At 34.8% G+C, this 22,950-nt stretch overlaps 1 protein-coding gene across 4 annotated transcripts in view; it reads right to left on the bottom strand.

Moving 5' to 3' along the window:
* C2cd3 (C2 domain containing 3 centriole elongation regulator) overlaps positions 1-22,950 on the bottom strand; it is a 135,827-nt gene that overhangs the window by 112,122 nt on the left and 755 nt on the right. For all 4 annotated transcript variants that reach the window (XM_076846648.2, XM_076846650.2, XM_076846649.2 and 1 more), the window contains exons 2-5: positions 20,998-21,279; positions 15,044-15,201; positions 1,869-2,092; positions 937-1,184 (exon numbers count right to left, since the gene is read on the bottom strand). In XM_076846648.2, coding sequence (XP_076702763.2) covers positions 937-1,184; positions 1,869-2,092; positions 15,044-15,201; positions 20,998-21,279 — 912 coding nt within the window. The remainder of the gene's footprint in view (positions 1-936; positions 1,185-1,868; positions 2,093-15,043; positions 15,202-20,997; positions 21,280-22,950) is intronic.

Below are 22,950 nucleotides of genomic sequence, written 5' to 3'. Positions count from 1 at the left end.
TACTTCTATTTAGCGACACAGAAGTTAATTCCCAGGTTTAAGATTAGCAATTATGCTATGCACTGAATATTCTCATTAAGACTACCAGTTTTCAGAATGTGAAATGAATTTGGTACTATCCTCTCTGTACAATAGTAAAAGTATATGGTGCTGATAATACAAAAAACATATCTGTCTTGAATTATTTGGGGAAAAGTAAGAACTAATATTTTTCTCTGACAAAAACTACCCTCATATCCAATTCCTTTTAAATAGTTCCTTCCCCAATCTGCAATTATAAGAAACTAATTTAGAAGTTCCTTGGTAGACATGGATGGAATTGGAGGTCATTAGGTTGAGTGAAATTAAAAGTAACAGAAAGACAAATAATGTATCTTCTCATTTATATGTGGAAGCTTAAAAGTTGATCTCAAAGTAGTAGAGAACAGAAGAGTGGTTATCAAAGCCTGGGAAGGGTGTTGGGGGAGGGACAAAGAGGAGATGATTAACAGATACAAGAATACAGTTGGATAGGAAGAATAACTTTTAATTTTTATAGTAATAATAAGATAACTATGGTTGATAATAATTAATTGAATATTTCAAAATAGCTAGTAGAAACAGGTTTGAATGTTCCTAACAAAGAAAGATAAATACCCAAGGTCACAGATATGCCAGTTACCCTGACCTGATCATTATACATAATATACATGCACTGAAATGTCCCAAAGTAAACCATAAATACGTACAATTATTATGTGTCAATTAAAAATAAAAATTAAAAAGAAAAATAGTTACTTGTAGGGCTATCGTTAAATGGTAAGAAATTCTGGACCACAGCAAGTCTTTTATTTAACTGGTTCAAACACAAGTCTTGGTTCTCCTTTATAGGTATGCTAATAAGCAGAGCAATCCCAATAAATATAGTTTAGTTTCTGTTCACAAATATATACACACCTGAAAGAAGGTCCTTGGTAGGGGGGTTGTTTGAAGAAAGAATGCAGGAATCACTATGACTCTTGGCAACTGATCTAATTTGAGGCTGAAATTCAGAACTGTTGTGAAGAGACATCTGCTTCCGTGGTGCTTTGCCTTTTATAGTTCCAGACTCTAAACTCTGTCCTGAATTAAGATGGTGCTGTAGTCCAAAGAAAGAATCCTTTATTGTATCAGAGTTCTCTACAAAGTACAAGTGGTCCTTTCCCCTGTTTAAACAAAAGGACATTGTCATCAGTATCTAATCCATTATGGTAGCATGCCACTTTGTTAGAGTCAGGAAGAGGATCAGTGATGGCAATATAGCTTGGACTTTTGAAAGAGGTGACTTTCTTGCAATGTGACTTTGTAATACTGTTTCACATCTCTTAAATAACAGATGCTTTACCTATAGCTGTGGAATTGAATCTTAAGTAAAACAATGAAATAAAGAATTTAGCACAAAAAGATGGGGGAACAGTGAGCACAGAGCCTGATAAAAAGCAAAAAGATCTGCTTCTCTTATTCTACTCTGTTCTGCAAAATAATTCCTTTCCCTCTTTTCCCTCATGGACATCTACATATTATTTGGTCCTATTTATTTGTACGTTGGCTTCTCCACTAGATTGTGAATAGTCCCTAAAAACAGGAATTGTGAGGTTTTTTGGTTTTATTGCTGGGCATCCTAATTATGTATTCTACCACTGAGCTACAATCCCAGCCTCGGGGATTGTGTCTTATTAATTTCTAGGCTCTTGATACTGAACCAGGACCACAGTGGGAACTTAAAAATTATCTGCTGAATGAGTGATGGTATTTCTGTCTTCAGTTTTTCATTTAATCACAAATGAAAGAAAGAAATCACAAGTACAGTGGGAGTTAGCTGACAGACTGGTATTAACTCTGGTAATTACCTTGGTGTGGTTGATCTACTACTGTTGGCTCCTAATTCTTTTCCATCATTTTTGAGGGTAGGTACCCCATGGGACCTTGATGGAATCAGAAACTGGGTATGGCTGGATTCAGTATTCTCTCTGGATCCCTGCTTAGGTAAAAGCACATTTTCTGCCATGTCAGTGATAGGAAGAGGCTTGTAGCTGTTGTAAGTTTCTGATAGAGGCTCCAAGGCAAGTGAAACCTGAAAAAAACATGTAATATATCAGAAATTTTCTTTAGCATCCACTAATTTTGACTCCCCTACTGCATATAAATTATGTTCCCCACTCCTTACAAGATTAAGTCTAATTTCCTGCCTACTTCAGATGCCTCATCTCTCACCATGCTCCCCTCTCTTTCATCCCTCTGGCCTGGTCAGACCAATTACTTAGAGTTCTCTAAATGTGCCTTACATTTTATTGCTTTATATCTTTTTATATAAAATTTATCTTAACATTAATTCTTTATGTCCAGTAGAGATGTTATGTTCATTGCCTTCTTCATGTTTCTGCTTATTTGGTATCTACTCTGTTTCTACTTATTTGGTATTCACACATCAAATACAACCAGCAAGTATAGGAACTCACCCAGAGAAGCTTTGGATAATATAACCCTATCAGGAAAGTATGCTATTCTAATTTGAAGACTAAAAGAAAAAAAAAAAAAGCAGAGGCTTGGAGAAGATATTTGTATCTTTTATATCATCCTAATTAGATTATAAATTCCTTGAAGGCATGAATTTCCTTCTTCAATTTTTTAATACGGTTTTTCCTATTTTTAAAAAATTTTTTTTGTTGTTTTAGTTGTAATGGACACAATACATTTATCTATCTATCTATCTATCTATCTATTTATTTATTTGGTACCAGGGATTGAACTCGGGGGCACTCAACCACTGAGCCACATCCCTAGTCCTGTTTTTGTATTTTGTTAGAGACAGGGTCTCATTGAGTTGCTTAGTGCCTCGCTATATTGCTGAGGCTGGTTTTGAACTTTCAATCCTCCTGCCTCAGCCTCCTAAGCCAATGGGATTATAGGGGTGCACCACCATGCCTGGCTTATTTATTTATTTTTATGTGGTGCTGAGGATCAAACTCAGTGCCTTGCATGTGCAAGGCAAGTGTTCTGCCACTGAGCTACAACCCCAGCCCCTTCAATTTTTTATTATTTATTATTTTTTAGTTGTAGCTGGACACAATACCTTTATTTCACTTATTACTTTTATGTGGTGCTGATGATTGAACCCAGGGTCTCGCACATGCGAGGCAAGCGCTTTACCGATGAGCCACAACCCCAGCCCCCTTCTTCAATTTTTGATTGACTAATTAATAGTACCACACTCTTGGTACTCAAACCTAGTACACTAATGAGAAGGCATGGCACCTTCCACATTCTTTTCATTAGTTGCTAGGGAAAAATAAGCCCCTAGTTCTATGATGGAGAAGAGAGACAGTGAGAAGGGAGAAACACTAGGATTGAAAAAGAAGTTTCTATTTGATGTGGTGGCATGTGACTATAGTCCCAGATGCTCAGCAGGCAGAAGTGGAAAGATTGCATGAACCCAGGTATTTGGGGCCAGTCTGAGTAACAAAGTGAGAAAAAGAAAAAATAAATTTACTTAGTTTTTCATTCCTTTAAGTTCACTATTAAAAGGGTTTTCAATCCTCAGAAAAACCCAATGAAGAAAGCCTATTAGAGGATTAAAAAAAAAAAAAAAAAAGTCTAAAGTAAAACTCTGCAGGTGAAATTGAGGAATATATTCCAAAAGAAAGAATAGCAATGTTGTAAGTTCAAGGTCAGAAAGCAGAAGGAATTGTGTAAGCAGCCCAGGAGAATCAAATAATGATGAATTATTGAACACAAAAATGAAAAATTGTAGTTATATGTTTTAAGCTATCTCTGGGAAGGTCAATGGAATATTCTGTGTAGGGAAATTGCCAAGACATAAACCCAATAAAATATGCCTAGATTCTGATGAAGAGAATTCTTGAACCAGGCAATATACAATCCTTCAGATCTATTCATCATCAGATTTTCCTACAAAGACAAATGATAAGAATGTAGTGGGATGAATAATCTGAGCAATGGTCATTGTAATAGCATCACCTAAAATCCTGGCTGCCTAAATGCAAAAGTCAGGAAGTGTTCCCTTACCATTCATCACTTGCCAAAGACTACCACTGCATTCCTGAAACAAAGGAGATACTGGGGATACCGTCTAAGTCCTGGCCTTAATAATAAACTGCTGACTGGCTACTGAGTTTTGTTTTTGCCTTAAGCATATCTGAATCATTAGCAAAACAACTCATGGGCCTATTCTACCATTGGTGAAAAGGCAAAAGAAATTCCAGGCATTGTCTAGATCCATCTTACTAATCAAAATTTAGGGGCTGGCCTAACTCAGTTATACAAATATTGGTTGATACCAGCTCTATGCAAGGCTCTGAGGCAAAGAGATGACTAAAACATGGATCCTAATCCAAGGAATCATATTATTTTGTAAAGGAACTTTAAGGTATTTAATATAAAATGGTGAGCACTAAGATAAGGATATGTATATGTATAGATGCTATAGGAATACTAAGAAGAGGTTTGAGCTTGGGAAAAAGTGAGGAAAGAGTAAGAGAGATGGTTTCCAGGAGTGTAATACAAACATTTGAGTTAAGAATCTCAAACATGAGTAAGTTAAATAAAGCTGAGGGAGTTTGAAGTAAAACCTTATAGATAGAAGGAAGAGCATTTGTCTAAATTTGGAGACATAAAACAGAATATTGTTCAATCAATTCCTATCCTTTGGACCTCTACTGTTAACCCTCTCTTTCCATAATGTACCCAGTATAATCCTGCATGCATTTCCTCTATCTTCATTTCAGTTCACCTCAGTCGTCTCCCTGCCAATCATGGCTCACCCTTATGCTTACTCCTCTGCCAACTCCAATATTGAGCCCTGAAGATTTTCTTTTTTACTTTTCTTTTTCTTTCTTCTTTCTTTGGGTGCTGGGGATTAAACAAAGGGCCTCTGTTATGGTTTGGATGTGAGGTGTCCCCCCAAAAGCTCCTGTGAAGGAATATTCAGAGGTAAATGATTGGATTATGAGAGCTGTCTCCTAATCAAGTCTATCATAGTTTGAAAGGTCTGACTGTAGGCACGAGAGGCGTGGCTGGTGAGGTGCATCACTGGGGATATGTTCTGGAAGGATGCATCTTCCCTGTGGTCCCTCTCTCCTACTTTTCTGCTACCTGATCCTGCCATGAGCTGAGCAGCTTTCCTCTGCTGGGCCCTTCACTATGATGCGCTCCCTTACCTTGGGCCCAGAAAAATGGAGCTCATCATCTATGAATTGAAGAGCCCAATAAACTTTTCCTCCTCTAAATTGTTCTTAGGGTATTTTGGTCATAGTGACACAGAAGCTAAATAAAACAGCCTCATACATGCTAAGCATATGTTCTACCACCACAGCCAGATTTTCTATGTTATAAAACTATTTCATCACTTTAACTGGACATATCTTTCTTAAAAGGCCCTCAGTTCTCTAAAGTCTTCTCCAATGGAAACTTCCACTTTCCATGATAAGAAACATTGACTTACTCTTTTCTGGTGCTATCTACACACCAGCACTCCTCTTCTGTTAAATATATCATTCCTCTTCTGAAGCCTACACCCATCCACATATACTATAAATATACCATATACTTCCTCCATCCCTAACAGAGCAACCTTAAGATGCTTACCATCCTTCTAGCAACAAGGTTCTCTTTAGCACTATGTTGCCTACAATTATCTATTACATCTAAAACATCTAACAATATCAGAGATAGTAGTAAATTAGTATGTCTAATTTTCAGACTTATGCTGGTCAATGTAGCATTTAAAAAAATTAAATCACTTAACAATGCTTTGAAGAATTACATTTCATATAAAAATACGAATTTCTGACTTCTCTTGAAAAATCAAAAGATCTAGCAATGCTAGGCCTCCATTCCCACTTGGCAAAAATTAGTTACAGCTGACTAATTGCTTTTGTCAGGATATATATTCCAGCTGCAAATTCCTAACACGTCCCAAAGGGAGGCAGAATAACAACTGCTGGTTATAGTTCCATCTGGGGCCCTGTTTTAAATTTTTTTTTTAATTTTAGTAAAATCAACATTTTCATAAATGTAGTTTCACAAGTGGTTTTTTTTTTTTGGGGGGGGGGGGGGGACAGGTACCAGAGATTGAACTCAGGGACACTCAACCACTGAGCAACATCCCCAGCCCTATTTTATATTTTATTTAGAGAAAGGGTTACAATGAGTTGCTTAGCAACTCGCCATTGCTGAGTGTCATCTTCCTGCCTCAGCCTCTGGAGCTGAGCAGCTGGGGATTACAGGAGTGAGCCACCACGCCCAGCCACATTCACAAGTTTTTAACACAAGAATAGATACACATAACCAGTTCCATAATCAAGATACTTAACACTTTCATCACCCCAAATAATTCCCTTGTGCTATCCTTTTTTATAGCCACACCTTCTCCTCACCTCTAACCACTAGCAACCAGAGATGATAGTTTTGTCTTTTCAAGAATGCCATACCAATGGAACCATGCAGTGTATACTTGTTTAGGTGGGCTTCTTTCACTCAACGTGTTTCTGGGATTCTTCCATATGGTGTGGATACTCACAGTTAATGTGGCTTGTCACATTAACTTATTTTTCAAAAACTGAAACAGACTCGTGTTCTTGAGATAACCCTCTTTTGGTCACGGGGATTATTCTCAATTTCCTATTTTCTTGGGGATTTTTAGGTCTAGGTTCATGAGGGAATATTGTTTTGAAGTTTTATTGTACTGTCCTTCTCTAGTTTTGGTATCATAGTGGTGCAGGACTCAGAATAAGTTGTTTTCTATTTTCTTGGAAGAGACTACGTATAAGTGGTTCTATATCCTCTTTAAAGGTTTGGAAGAATTTGCTTGTTAAGTGATCAGGGCACAGACATTTCTTTTTGGAAGGTTTTAATCTACAAATTCAATTTTTAAAAATAGTTACAGATCTATTCAGGTTATCTATTTCATCTTGAGTGAGTTTTGGTAGTGGATGGTTTTCAAAGAAATCAGCCTGTTTCACTTAAGCTGTCAAATTTGTATAAACACAGTTGTTTGTAGTATTTCCTTAATGTCTATGGATTCTGTCTTTATTATAGTAAAATGAAAAAGAACATGGAATATTTTGTGTCTATGAAAAAGAGAATAAGAGACATGAAATTCAAAAAAAGTAGGAGAAGGCATATTTCTTTGTGGAAGAGAATATTCCCAAATGGTTTAATACACAACATAAAATGTGACTGTGTCAAAAGATACATTATGAAACAAATTCTAGGAAGAAATATGATCAGTATGTGGTAAAGATACATGAAGAAAACTAAATAAACAGAAGAGTATTGAAATTTAAGGCTTTCTAAAATGCAAATATAGGGGCTGGGGATGTGGCTCAAGCGGTAGCGCGCTTGCCTGGCGTGCATGTGGCCCGGGTTCAGCACCACATACAAACAAAGATGTTGTGTCTGCCGAAAACTGAAAAATAAATATTAAAAATTCTCTCTCTCTCTCTCTCTCTTTAAAAAAATGCAAATATAATAAGTGGTACTCCTGTGAAATGCAGTTATATAGTAAGAAAATAAAGTCTCTTTATAAAATAATGCCAACTGCAAGGCATGGTTGTGCACACCTGTAATTTCAACAGCTCAGGAGGCTGAGACAGAAGGATCACAAGTTTGAGGCCAGCCTCAGCAGTGTAGTGAGTGCCTAAGTAATTTGGCAAGACCCTGTCTCAAAATACAAAATAAAAAGGGGTGGGATGTAGTTCAGAGGTAAAGTGCCTTTGGGTTCAATTTGCAGTACAAAAAAAACCAAAAAAACAAAAAAAAGAAAAGAAATGAAAGCCCACTGAATGCAGAATTTTTTAGTGGTAAGGCTACAAACTTAAAAGGCAAGTTGAGTGACAATGTTAAATAATTTGCATCATGTCTCTTTATAGTTGATGCAAACACAGATAAAAGTAACTGTCTGATAGCTCTACTTATTTAAAATATCAATGAGAACCTCAATGTGATTGAAAAAATTTTGGACGTGATGCTCATGACAAAAAGCATGAAGAAAATAATTCTCTTAGGCTGGGGATGTGGATCAAGCAGTAGCACGCTCGCCTGGCATGTGCAGGGCTCTGGGTTCGATCCTCAAAACCAAAATAAAAATAAAGATATTGTGTCCACCTAAAACTAAAAAAATAAATATTAAAAAAAGGAAAATAATTCTCTTTACTGAGAAAAGTCTTTAACAGTTTATTGAAGACATGACAATGGGCAATGCTCCTGAAATGGTCTTTGTCAACAGTAGACTTGTTTCAAAATCTAAATCTCTGGCAACACTTTGCAAAGACACAGAACTCTAAACTATTCATCAACTTCTTTGTCTAAAAAGCGAAAAGTCAAACAAAACATGTATATAGTTAGAATATGAATTAAATAAATTCCTGGGTCAATGTTTTACTTGATAAACTAGATCAGAACTTATAGTATGCTGTTATTATTACATTGATATTAGGGGGCTTCGAGGTAAGTGTGATGCTAAATAAATATTTTGAGCTTGGGTCTGAGCCAAAGGAATTCTCAGCCTCAGATCACCAGCAGAGACTGATACAATCTGATTACTTATCTGCAAGGGCACTCATGTGGAACCACATAATACATGATTCATTTTATTCCTTTTTCAAGGATTTTATCTTTGGAAAATTTATCTGGAAAGGAATGATGTTTTCTATTTTGTTCTATTTTTCCATGCTCAAAGAGGATATTCAGAAATGAAAATAATGACATAAAATGCATTCCTAAAGTTATAGAGCTAGGAATTAATATCCCAAAAAGATTTTTTTTATTTTAAATTTTATAAAAATTTAAAATGTTCAATTTGTATTTATCATTTATACTGAAAACTAACTTATGCTGGCTAATACAATACAGAGCAACACTTAGGATTAAATGTGATGGTTGAAATTTTAAGTTTTATAAATATCTTAGAAGTAATACCCTATTAAACAAAAAAAAAGGCAAAATTGATAAGTTTGATTTCATTAAAGAAAAACTGTTTTTCAAAAGACATCAAGAAATAAAAAGAAAAACCACAAGCTAGGACTATAAATAAATAAATAAGATATAAACAAATTAATAACTCCATAAACAAATAAATAACACCTAAGTCCACTTATATATATCACAAATACAAAAATGCTCTCAAAACTCAATAAGCTTAGCATGGTAGCAGACACCTGTAATCCCAGCTACTTGGGAGGCTAAGGCAGAGGATTGTAAATTCAAGGCAATCCTGGACAACTTGGCAAGGCTCTAATGCAGAATAAAAAATAAAGGGCTGGGGATAGCTCAGTGGTGAACACTCCTGGGTTCAGTCACCAGTACAGAAATTAAAAAAAAAAAAAAAAAAAAAACAGAAAACAAAAAACTTATTTTAAAAATGTGTGGGCTTTGAGTGTACCTCAGCAGAAGCACTTGCCTCATGAGGGCGAGGCTGTGGGTTCAATCCCTAGCACTGAAAATAAAAATTAAAAATTAAAATGGGCAAAAGAATTAAACAACATTTTACAAAGGTAAATTAGAGATTGGTACATTTTCTTAGGATGGGGGCAGAGAGTTAATATTTTAGGTTTTGTGTGCTCTGTCATAATTACTCAATTCTTTTGTCACATGAAAAAACATCATAAACCATATAAAAATGTAGGGTGTGGCTGTTTTCTAGTAAAGTTATTTGTAAATACAGTGGTGTTTTAGTGAACTTTTGCATTATTGTGAACAAAATACATGATAAGAATTACTTAAGAGGAGAGAAAGTTTATTTGGGCCTCATGGTTTCAGAGGTCTCAGTCCATAGATGGCCAACTCCATTGCTCTGGGCCCAAGGTGAGGCAGTACGTCATAGGAGAAGGGTCCAGCGGAGGAAAGCTGCTCAACTCATGGCAAGATCGGGAAAGAGAAAGAGAGAGAGAGAGAGAGAAAGAGAGAGAGAGGGGGGGGGGGAAGATATACCCTTCCAAGGGAATGTCCCAATGGCCTACATTTCTTCATGCCATGCCCCACCTCCCTAGTTACCACTACCATTCAAAGTAGGATGGACTGATTAGGTTACAAATTCCCAGTCTTATCATTTTACCTCTGAATATTCCTGCATTAACAGAAGCTTTTGGAGGATACCTCATATCTAAACTGTAAAAGGTGGTGAGCCAGATTTGGCTTGAGAGTTATAATATTTGAACCCCTGAAGAAAATATAAGAGTGGCCAAAAAGGTGATGAAAAAATACTCAGCAAATTATCAGGAAGTGCAAACTCTGCAGCAAGATATAAGTATACACTCACTAGCTAGAATGATAAAAAGACTTACCATATTAAGTTCTGGTGAGGATGTGGAACAACTAGAATGCATGTTCTACTGATAGGAATATAAAATTGTACAAAAACTTAAAAACCACTTAGCATATAGATCAGTAATTCCATACTTGGGTATTTTCCCAAGAGAAATAATAACTATGTCCACATACAGAGTTGCTTTATTTGAAATAGGCAAAAAGAGGGGGGGAAAAAACTCAACAACTGAAAAAAAGATTTATAAACTGTGGAATATCCATACAATAGGAACAACTAAGCAAAAAGGAACTTTTATACACAAAGTGATATGGATGAATCTCTGTAACTGGCTTCTTCTATTTATTGTATTAATATTTCCTAACCTAAGTGAGAAGCTAATGGGTATTTACTATATGGCTATTATTTTACCTTATACATATAATGTTTTGCATATCTATCTGTTTAATGAAAACAATTTTAAAATGATAAATGAAATAAAATATATAGTGCCTAATATATGGCAGGTGTGGGCATACAATAAATATTGATTTTTAAAAGGTTAGCATCAATGTCCTTAATTTTGCCCTGCTCAATCTCAAAATGTTTCTTTTTTTATCCCCTCCTAGTATAATTCTTCCTTCCCAAATTTAACCCTATCATTTGTCTTCGTGATAAGAACTCATTCCCATCAAATTCTCTTCAGAACCTAACTTATCAATTATTTCATTTTACTTTTACTCTCTTCAATTGCTCTTTCCTTTGGCCTACCAAAGTCTCCTGTACTCTAAAAAAGGGATGGCAAACTCATTCTGTAAGAAGTCAGATAGCAAATATTTTAGATTTTATTTGCGTATAAAGATCCTTTAAACATAGAAACCATTTTTTTTTTTTAAGTCAAAAAGCCGGATTTGATCCAGGGGGTAGTTTGCCAACCCCTTGTTCTAAAACATGATGCACCACAACTTCTCAATTCTGTTTCCTGCTACCAAAACTACCTCTGTAACCTAGGGAAAATTTAAATAAACCCTGTAGCTTCACTTGCTTTTAGTTGATTTTAGAAAGCACTAATTTTGGAGGATATGCAGCTGAATAATATTAGTCTCCCACTAGCTTTGCTATATATGACACCTCTGACTGAATCTAACATGTTAAAATTGTTCTTATGCAAAAGCTGACTTTTCCTATCTTTTCTGGCAGAAGTTGTCTTTCACAATCTTCCCTGTTCTTCAGAAAAAGATGACTTTTGTATCCTAATGCTTATCTGCAAGGTTAGCTATTCCTGAAAAAAGGAACTAAAAAGACGTGAGTCAAAAGACTTTCTAATCAGTAATTTTTTTTTTTTTTTTTTTTGGATTTGCAGAGCCCAGCACATTTGGTTGTCTACAGATAACAGTGGAACATTTTAGAAAATTTGTAACTACCATGGAGTCCTCCTATCTGGTATGCTTACACCCAAATTCCTATGTAAGCCTTGCACTTGCATCTCCTGAGCAAGATGGTCTTTTTTGGTGACAGCAACAAAGACCATCTTCTTTGTTTTGCTAGCTTTCCAATAATCATTTTTTCCTTGCCCCAACAACTTGTCCTTGAGTCACTGGTCTGTTCAAGTAGCCAATGTGAATTTGAGTTTGGTAACATTTTTCAAATTCAAGTAAATTTGCTGTGTTGCCATCACACACCTAACACCATATTAAGCGTTTCTATATTTTTTTCATCTCATACAATTCTTGCAGTGATAGTAAAATGTTTTAGCACTATTTTACAAAATAGAACATTGAGGGGCTGCGGTTGTGGCTAAGTGGTAGAGTGCTATTCTTGCACATGTAAGGGACTGGGTTCGATCCTCAGCATCACATAAAAATAAATACAAAATAAAGATATTTTTAAAAGATTTTTTAAAAATAGGATATTGAAACTTGGCAAATATAAACAATTAGGTAGTTAACACCAGAATTGTTTTTATAACCAGTTTCTTTATGTCTAATTCTAGAACACTTTTGATTATATCACACTACTCCCATTTCTTCACTGTGACTTATCTGGGAAACAGAAATCTTCAACTGGTACTTCTACTTTTTCACTGAAATGCCTACTATTTTTGTACTCAATCTTTCAGAATCTGATTTCTGTCTCCACTGCTTTATTAAAAACCATTCAACAAATCCAGTAATATATATATTTAAAAACTACAGGGCTGGGGCTGTAGTTCAGTGGTAGAGTGCTTGCCTTGCTCGTGTGAGGCACTGGGTTTGATCCTCAGCACCACATAAAAATATAAATAAATAAAGATGTGTGAATCTTGGGTGAATGATGAAATGTTCTAGAATTAGAACATTCTAAAAGAAAAATTTTTAAAAAAAATTATAAGCCACAAGTCTTATTATATCAATGATATTTAAGTATGATTTAAAAAATAGTGTAGCCACTTTGAAAAGTTTGGCAGGTCCTCAAAAAATTAAACTAGGTTACCATCCCACCCAACAATTCTACTACTAGGTATATACCCAAGAGAACTTAAAACATGTTCACTAAAGAACTTGTACATGAATGTTCACAGCATCATTATTCATACTAATCAAAAAAAGGAAAATTCAAGTGCCCATATCAACTGAAGAATGGATAAACAAAATAAGGTATATTCATACATCAAATATTATTATCCATAAAAAGGAATATAGTGATGATACATGCAGAAAACATGGATGAACCTTAAAAACATTATGCCAAATGGAAGAAGCCAGTTGAAAAAGGTCACACATTGTTCTGTATATATGAAATGTCCAAAACAGGCTAATATATAGAGACAGAAAGTAGATTAATAGTTGCCTGAGATGGGGGAAGGAGAATATGGGAGTGGTTGGTAGTGGGTACAGTGTTGCTTTAATGATGAAATGTTCTAGAATTAGTAGTGATGGTTAGTATAATATATACTATGTACTATAGTATAATCTTGTGAATATACTAAAAAGTCCCCAAATTATACACTTTAAAAAGGTAAATTTTATGGTGTGAATTATATCTTAATTTTAAAAAAGAAAAAAAAAACCTACCTGGAATCCTATATTCCTACCTTTTCATTTTTCCTTATTTTTTCTCTAGTCATCAATTATATGTACATATATAATTGATCACTTTAATTTTCCTGTCATGGATACAAAATCATTTTCCATGCTGCCATATAACCATAACTATGTAATTTTACCTCTTATAGATATAAAATATACCAAAAGACTACAATTTTAATATTTTGTTTTTCCAATATTAAAAATGGTATTCCCATAATTAAGCCTAAGGGGATCTTAGGCTTAATTATGGGAATCTTCTTTTTATGTTTTTTTAAATTTATTTTTTTCTACTTTTTCTATTGGTGCATTATAGTTGTACATAATGATGGGATTTGTTGTTACATATTCATACATGCATAAAATATAAAAATATAATTTGGCCAATATCATTCTCTAGCACTTATTCCCATCCCCTACCCCCCTCCCATCCCTTGATCCTTTTCCTCTACTGGTCTCTCTTTGATTTTTAGGAGATCCATTCCCACCTTTCTTTTCCTTTTTCCTTTCTAGCTTCCACATATGAGAGAAAACACAACTCTTGACATTCTGAGTTTGACTTATTTCTCTTAACATGATTGTTTCTAGTCCTTTTTATGGTATTTCTTTACAATCAGTTCCTAAAGTGGAATTACTGAGCTATATTATATGATAATTTTTATGGCCCTTGAAACATGGTTCCTACTATCTTGCAGGTCTGATACAATATATACCATCATCAGAAGAGCACAAGTAAACAAGACTGATAACCATAATATTATCAACATTAGGTGTTACTTTAAAATTTAATGTATAAAATATGACACATACAATAAAGAAAATGTTAAGTTCTTTCACTTAGTTGGATCTATTTCTGGATTCTCTAATCTATTCCACTGACATAATTACCTGCTTGTGGTTTTATAATACATTCTTACATCAGATAATGTAGATGCTCTTTCCTTATTCTTTTGGACAATTTCTTATTTATCTGTTTAATTTTCTATATACATTTTAGAACATACTTTAAAGGTATAACACCCCTTTGAATTTCTAAGGCATTTATCTGAATATTCAGAGTTCTCTAGAAAGCTCTCCCAAAGAGTCCCTTCAAAAAAGTGACCCTTTGATGTTTTTTCCCAGGATCTCTATGCATATCTGCAGCATAATATATATCACTCTGTTTTCTGGAAAACTAAATTAGAGGGCCATCACTTATATCTGAATCCTAAGTTAGTAGAACCTTACAGCGTGTCAAAGAAAATGTAAGGTTAATCTATGAATAAATCAACGACACCTCTTGGCACAAGTTTAACAAGAGATTATTGCTTGGCACTACATTAGAAGCTGGGGGAAAAGCAAAGAAAGAAAACAATCTTGTCTTTCAGGGAAATCTGGACTTTGAAAGGAAGGAGAATAAAAGGCATCCTACTAATAAGCAACTTTGGAGATTTTAACAGAATGATTATGTAATTCATGTTTATATGAATTTAATAGAATGTAGAGAAGAATGAGTACAGTAGGAGTTATGAAGGACTCTTGGAAATTGAGATAGGCAGAGAAGCACTAAATGGATTTGGTATGTTATAGTCTCTGTTACAAACATGAGTAAAGCCATGAGGTGATACATGGGACGCATGTACCTATCAACTCCACAAGGCTCAATTATTTCTGCCCCCCAAATTTTATTCTATGCAGTAAAGAATTAAAATGTTTTTACCTGAAGTTCTCCAAGTTTCTTAGACGTTGGTGAAACAATGGTAAAAAATCCATTGATTTGATGGGTTGGAGAAAGCTGAGCTAGTCCACTGATCTGAACTTTACCAATTGGAAGATGATCAAGTTTGGTGATTACTTCCAGCACCAGCACAGCCATATCTAATTAAAAATAATGATAACTTAGATATTTTTCATTTATTTTTAAGTTTGGAAATGGATGAGGGATATACATTGAAAAACACTTTTACTTAAAAATTTCAAATAAACCAGACACTTTCACTTTCAATACCAATTTAGGGGTAGGGGGGTAGTGGAAGTGTAAGCCCAAGACCAAAAGAACAAGTATGTTTCAGAGAAGACTGATAAATACCTTACACTAAGTGGGGGGGGGGGGATACTGAATAAAATACTTAGTATACCAAGTATCTGGACAAGGAATATACTTTAAAAGAGTACTGTACTAACCATATTTGCCAAGAACTTAGGCTTTGTCTTTGAAATATAAAAGCAACAAATCTCAGTTGAATTCTTTCATTGAATTAGACAAAAGGCTGCTCTTACATAGCTGAAAGGTTTGGTTCCTGTCTCCCAGGAGTATCTAACTGCTTACTCCTGGGTTATATCTGGAGAACTGAGCTAATGAAATAAATCCCTTGAAACTAAGGAATGGAAATATATACTTTAACTGTTTTCTTCAATTATTCATTTAGACCTAATACCTTCATGGTCATCATTCATAGAAGGATAAATATTAAGAATGCAAAATGATTCTATGATCATTTCAAGAAAGTACAACTTCTGAAGATTTTTAAATTGTTTTTAGATATTGATGGATCTTTATTTTATTCATTTATTTATATGCAGTGCTGAGAATCGAACCCAGTGCCTCACACATGCTAGGCAAGTGCTCTACCACTGAGCCACAACTCCAGCCCCAACTTCTGAATATTTTATTACCAAAGTTGAGAAATAGTTCACTTTCACCACTGAAAGAAAAGCATGTGGAACTTATAATGAGAAGACCTGTGGTTGTGTCTTGGTTCTAATATTCACAAACTATTTCTGTGTAAACCACAACTATCTATAAACAGGCATTATAACACCATATAGTTGCTATGTGAGAAATTAAGGTACACAGGGCCCTTCTACTACACCATAGTCGCTAAATGGCTATTATATGACTTCAGGCAAATTACTTAATAAACCACAGTCCCTTTCTTACCTACTCATGGGGGTTTTCTAAAAAAATCATATGAGCTAATAGAAGCAAAAATGTTTTGTAGTCTATAAAATGATATGCACAGGTGGAATAAGAGAAATAGATCAACATTTGTGGGCTCTTTACTAACAGCCAAGTTCTCCCATGTCTCATTAATCCTCTTTATGATTCTATGATATAGATGTTTCTGTCTCTATCTGGGGATAAAACAAGCTCAGAGAGGTCACATAAAATTCCTGAGTTTAATAAGCTTTAAAGTTCCAGAACTAGGCTAAAACTCAGTTCTACTGAATTATATACCTCTTCATTATTCATTATAATGCTTAATCCCCAATAGACTTCTAACCTTTATCCTTCATTTTTGCTGTTACTAGAATTCCCATTGTTCAGCATTATTACCACCCCTCCTGTCTTGCATTTTCCTACTAATTAAATCTTATGAAATTATAGAGAGGCAAAAATCAAGTGGTAAGGCCCACAGAAGTACCATAATTTTTCCAGTTTCTACTTTAACCTTTCCATATTCCAAATATTTTCATGGCTGCTATTTCCTACAAAGCAATAAAGAGCAAGGGAGGAAAAATGTAAGAGAATGTGAGGCACATCTCCAAATCCTATAATCCTTCTAGTTTTTGAATCCACATGGCATAGCAGAAATATTAATGTTCTTAGAATCACCAGCCTCCCTGAAATTAGGGTTAGTGTTATGGTAACCTTGGGTTGATCACTTTTAACTCTTTGAACCTCAAATTCATGACTTAGAAAACAAGGCAAATACATAATACAAACATACAGATCCTCATAGAATGCATTCTAGTACTTCCCAGAGACTTTATTACTTTAATTCTTCAATTATATTTTCACTTTCACTTTCACACACACACAAAAAGCTTTAAAAGACTAAAATTGCAGAACTGGGGTTGTGGCTCAGTGGTAGAGTGCTTGCCTAGCATGTATGAGGCACTGAGTTCGAACTACTCAGCACCACCTAAAAATAAAGAAATAAAATAACGGTATTGTGTCCATATACAATTAAATTTTTTTTTAAAAATGCAAAGATTTTTCTCAATAATTAAAAAAATCAATATTTAACAGGTATTTACAATTTCCTTAACTTCTTTTCAGAACAAGACAAAATAGACATAAAGAAATAAAATTTAAAAACTTTGCCAATGTCACAGGGTCATTTGAAACACCAAGATGATGGAAGTGAAAGTATTTCATAAATTGCAAAATATTATACACATTCCCTTGTTTTCCTATGTTATTTTTATTTAAATGCATATAAACTATTGACTACCTTAACTTCCAAACTGGACTAATTCATATTTTATGCTGATATGTAACATCATATTCATTAATTTTTGTTATTTTATTTTCAGTGAAATATGCATAAGAGTATATAAAAGAAAAACAATAAAACACCCACCCACCATACAGCTCAAGAAATAGTAATACTTTTCTGAAGTTGTCAGTTAGAGCACACAACCTTACGAATTAATATTTGATCTCTTGACTCTTCGTTCTTTAAAAAACATGTCATGCTCATGTCCACAAGTGGGCCATCACTTACAAGGTTCACTTTATCTATCTCCTACCCAAATCCTACTTCTTCCATGACTTCTTTACTTCTTTCCTACATAGATATATGAAATTTGGGTGCTGACACATTTGGTGTTTATCTCTTTCAAAGATGGGAGAATTAGGCACAGGAAGATGAAATAGCTTGCTCAAAGTAAAGTAGCAAGAGTAAAGAACAGAAGTAGGATTCTGGCTCCTCAGTAATTAAAAATTAGCCCTTAATTAATGACCTAGAATATTCATATGATACTATGTATACCAAGTAATCAGATATTTAATTATATACTTTTTGACACTGCTCACTACCATTTCATATATGTCAGTTTTGTGTTTTCCAACTTTTTAAAAATTTTTTTAATATATATATATTTTTAGTTGTAGTTGGACACAATACCTTTGTTTTTTATTTATGTGGTGCTGAGGATTGAACCCAGTACCTTGTACATGCTAGGTAAGCGTTCTGCCACTCAGCCACAGCCCCAGCCCCTCAACTATTTTTCCCTTTATTTAATTAATTTATTTATTTGCAGCCAAATATTTCAGTTTTATTACAGTTCTGAGGGGAGCCCATTAGGCTGGCAGGTGGTTCTGCTCATGTAGTCATTCAGGGACCATGGCTGACAATGGTTCTGCAATTTTCAACATGTGGCTTTCAGGAGCCCCTAGTCTTTAGCACTCCAGCCAACAGGAAGGGGAGAAAGAATGTTGGGGAGGACATGGGCAGGGTTTCAGGACCTCAACCTGGAGATGGCATTCATCACTTCTGCTCCCAGGCCTTTCCTCCAGAAAGAACCCATCTTTCCTCTCAGGATCTGCCCAGTTTTATTTATTTATTTATTTTATGTGGTGCCAAGGATTGAACCCAATGCCTCACACATGCTAGGTGAGCACTCTCCCCCACTGAGCCACAACTCCAGCCCTTCAACTAGTTTTTTTTTTTTTAATTGGTTCTCAAAACATTACAATGATCTTGACATATCAAATATCATACATTTGATTCAAATGGGGTATGAATTCTTATTTTTACCTCGTGTACAGATTGCAGGACCTTCAACTAGTTTTTAAGTTCCTTTTCAGTGGGGCCTATTTTTAAATCTCTGTATTCCCCAAGTGCCTAAGACTCATATATGTATAAGATTTTCATCAACAATGTATCAAGTGTTGGACCAATCACCTTACAAACACTTTTTCATTTACTCTTCAGAATAATTCCTGATACGCAGGTATATTTTCTATCCACCTAACAGGAAACTGAGATTCTAAGATCTTAAGGAATCTCCCAGCATAGTACAGAAATTCAGTTCTGAAGACAGAATCCAAACTCTAGATTGAAAGTCTGTATTCTTCCCACTCACAGGTCACTTCTTCATGAAAATACCTAGAAGGGGAAAGGGTAGGTGATCTGATTTTACAGATGAAGAAATGGGATCAAAGCAAGAAAGGACTTTCCCAAGTTCATAACGCCAACTTAAATGTTCAGATGTCAAGTATACTGCATTATTATACCAGAGGATTCTCAAATAAACATGTGACCTGTTGATTATTATATCAAAAGACATAATTTCTCTTAGTAAATTTCTAATCACTCATTATTTGTTAAATTACATAAAAATACTACCTGAGGATCTAAGTTGTAAGTTTATAATAGCAAGAGCTATCTATGGGTATCCTTTAATAATTCTAAGTTATTTGTGAAGTTAGAATTAGATACCGTTCTGATCTTTATCTGATTAATTTTTGTAATCTTTACAGTAATCCACACAATGTCTAAACATGCTAAGCATTTTTTTGAATGACTAAATTATAGCACTTGTTTTTTATGTTTCAAAAATTTTTTCGCTTTACCTCTAATCTTCCAATATTCATAACCCAACAATGTTTACATGATAAATGCATGATTTTTATTGACTTGGAACTGGATTGATTTGGTAAATAGCCCCACTATCTAAAAATGTGTTTATGTGGAAACTTAATTTGAAGAAAGAAAGAACACAATAAATTCAGAATATTTTGACAGAAATGAAGACATCTTGTCTTCTGGTTCCCTATAAAGGGATCCCTTCATTCTCTACAAATCTATAACATTAATTCATTAAAAAAAAAACAAAACATTTAGGGGCTGGCTCAGTGGTAGAGTGCTCACCTAGCACATGTAAGGCACTGAATTTGATCCTCAGCCCCACAAAATAAATAAACAAACAAACAAACAAATAAATAAAGGTATTGTGTCCATCCACAAGTTAAAAAAAAATGTTAAAAATAAAAACAACCCATTTGGTATTTAGAAATACAGACTAGAGACTATAGTTCTTACTTAAAGAGTATGTTATAGTGCAGGGTGTGGTGGCACACACATGTAATCCCAGCAACTCAGGAGGCTGAGGCAGGAGGATCATAAATTCAAGGCTGGTCTCAGCAACTTAGCAAGACCCTCTCTCAAAATAAAAAAAAAGCGGGTGGGGGGCTGGGGCTTCGGCTCTGTGGTAGAGCGTTTGTCTGGCAAGTGTGAGGCACTGGGTTTGATCTTTAGCACCATATAAAAATAAATAAAATAAAGGTATAAAAAATAAAAATAAAAGAGAACTGGGGATATAGCTCAGTGTTTAAGTACCCATGCCCCTGAGTTCAATCCCCCCCCCTTTTTTTTAAGTATGGTATAGTGAAAAGACAATTTTTTGTTGTTGTTTGTTTGCTTTTCATTTTTATTGTTGAGATGAGGTCTTGCTATGCTGCAAGACCTAGGCTGGCCTTGAACTCCTGGGCTCATGTGATCCTCCTGCCTCTGTCACCCAGATATCTAAGACTAAGAATCATGAGTTTTGGTGTCAGTCAAAAGTGGATTCAAATCCTAGTTCTGCCATTTATCAACTGTGACATTAGAGAGTATGCATTTCATCTCTCTGAACCTTCGTATTGTCTAAAAACAGAAAATACCTATTTTCTAGGGTTATTATTTCAAGGATAAGAATATGTATCAACTACTAATCACAAAGTATACACTCAATAAATGGTAGTTATTTAAAGCCTCTAATTGTAGTTAATTAAAGCAATAATTAATGCTCATAAATCCTAGATACAAAATATCACTTATTGCTGACAGCGTACCCACATACTTCCTATCATATCTGTAAGTAAAATAACAAACAAAAACATACCTGTTAAGTAAGAAGTAAATTGTTTTGGACCACAGCGAATAGCATAACGTGTAGTAGTTCTCACAGCTTTTGGTTCAGTTTGCAATGCATCCCGGGGACAAAAGAGGGTACCATCTGATGTTTCTCCCCACCACCTCACTCGTACAAGTACACAAGTAGGAGGCTTTGCAATCTTCCATATGACTTTATTAACTGTGAGTTTTAGAAAGCAACGTAGCTGACCTTCAACCAGAGGTGGTAGACTTGTAGATGGTGAAATGTCACTCAAACCTATGGAGGAATCTAAGAACACTGAGTCAAAATCTACACAAAACATTAAAAAAAAAACAAAACCAATTTGATTTTTGAATGAAAACACAGCCCTTTAGTTTTACAGAGAGAAGGCTTATCCTGCTTATTCCAATATATGAGAAGTAACTAGCAATCCAGACCACAGAATAATCTACCCGGTCACTTATGCTCCCCTGATAACTAATTAGTATTTAGAGTTTGATTCTGGTTATTCTAAGTAAAAAACATACCAACTAAGATATACTAATACCAATTTTGATTGAAAAGATACTATTTGAAAAACATAAATATAATGATACAAGTAGATAGGTTCTTCTAGGTAGGTCCAATTTGGTTTCTTTTTCCTTGTGGTACCAAGTATCGAACTCAGGGCTTACACACACACTAGGCAACCAAGTTGCTACATCCCCAACCCTAAGTACTGTTTTGATTATTAAAATACCTATGGTTTTTAAAGATATTTTATCTTTACTTAATTCTTACTTAATTTTTTTGCCTAATTATTACTTCTTGCTGAACATAAAACAGCAACTCCGTTCACTTGATAAGTGATTTAACAATTCAACTCAGTATTATAATAAAGACCACCTGAATCTTTCCTTTCCTACAGTACTTATTGGATTTCAGAAGTATGATAAATCAAAATGTAAATGAGGCAATTACTATGACTCTAGTTGTCTTTTCACAGTCAGTACCTTTTTTACAAGACTTAAAAAAAACACACATTCCTATATTATATATACCTTTCTATTCTGACTTTTCCTTTCAGGAGTAGTCATGCCTCTTAGAAGAAAATATACTGGAATCTGTCAGAATCCTATACAACTAATTCTTTGAACCTCCAAAGCAAACACTCTCTCTACTGTCTATAATGGGAAAAGACCCATCACAACTCTCATGGATAATTAGTTTCAATATAAAAATTATGTGCAAGGGCATACCAGCTGTTCCTGCACATGCACTTGATATAGTGAGGAAATTCTTTTCTATGCTGTTACATTATGTACTTTGATTTTCCTCCTATTAACCTAATATGCTTGCCTGGTTTGACAAGGAGCACCAACATTGGACACCTCCATGCATCATTCTCAGATCCTCTCATCACTCCTGGCGGACAAGGCATTGCCTCAAAAATGCCTTAGTGATCATTTTCCCCCCCAGATTTGGAAATGCCCTTTTATTTATTTATTTTTAGTGATCATTTTTTAAAACATATTTTTTTTTAGTTGTCGGTAGACATTTATTTATTTATTTAGCTATTTACATGCAGTGCTGAGAATCAGACCCAGTGCCTCACACATGCTTGGCAAGTGTTCTACCACTGAGCCACAACCGTAGCCCCTTAGTTATCATTAAACAGGACGAAATTAATTCCCAGACTGCAGTTTCAGTCCTTAACCTAATAGCCTAATGTTCTACCACTGTTTCCAATATCTTTATCCTCACCAAACTGACTATAATGTCAAAGGGCAAGGTCACCCAATATCCTCTGCCCTGCTCTTGGAGGTAGCCTTGTAGAGATTCAATTTCTAGTTTCCTGATCTGCCCTAAATTCCTAGGATGGACTCTTCTTATTGCAGCTAACATCTTCCAGTTTCCTAATCTGGAAGAGAGTAGATTCATTTTGCAAGCTTGTTTCTTCTCATAACTTGAGGAGTTCCT

This window comes from Callospermophilus lateralis, chromosome 2 (assembly GCF_048772815.1).
Source record: "Callospermophilus lateralis isolate mCalLat2 chromosome 2, mCalLat2.hap1, whole genome shotgun sequence".
Lineage (NCBI taxonomy): Eukaryota > Metazoa > Chordata > Mammalia > Rodentia > Sciuridae > Callospermophilus > Callospermophilus lateralis.
The sequence above is the reverse complement of the archived record's forward strand: the minus strand, read 5'-3'. Positions and strand labels throughout refer to the sequence as shown.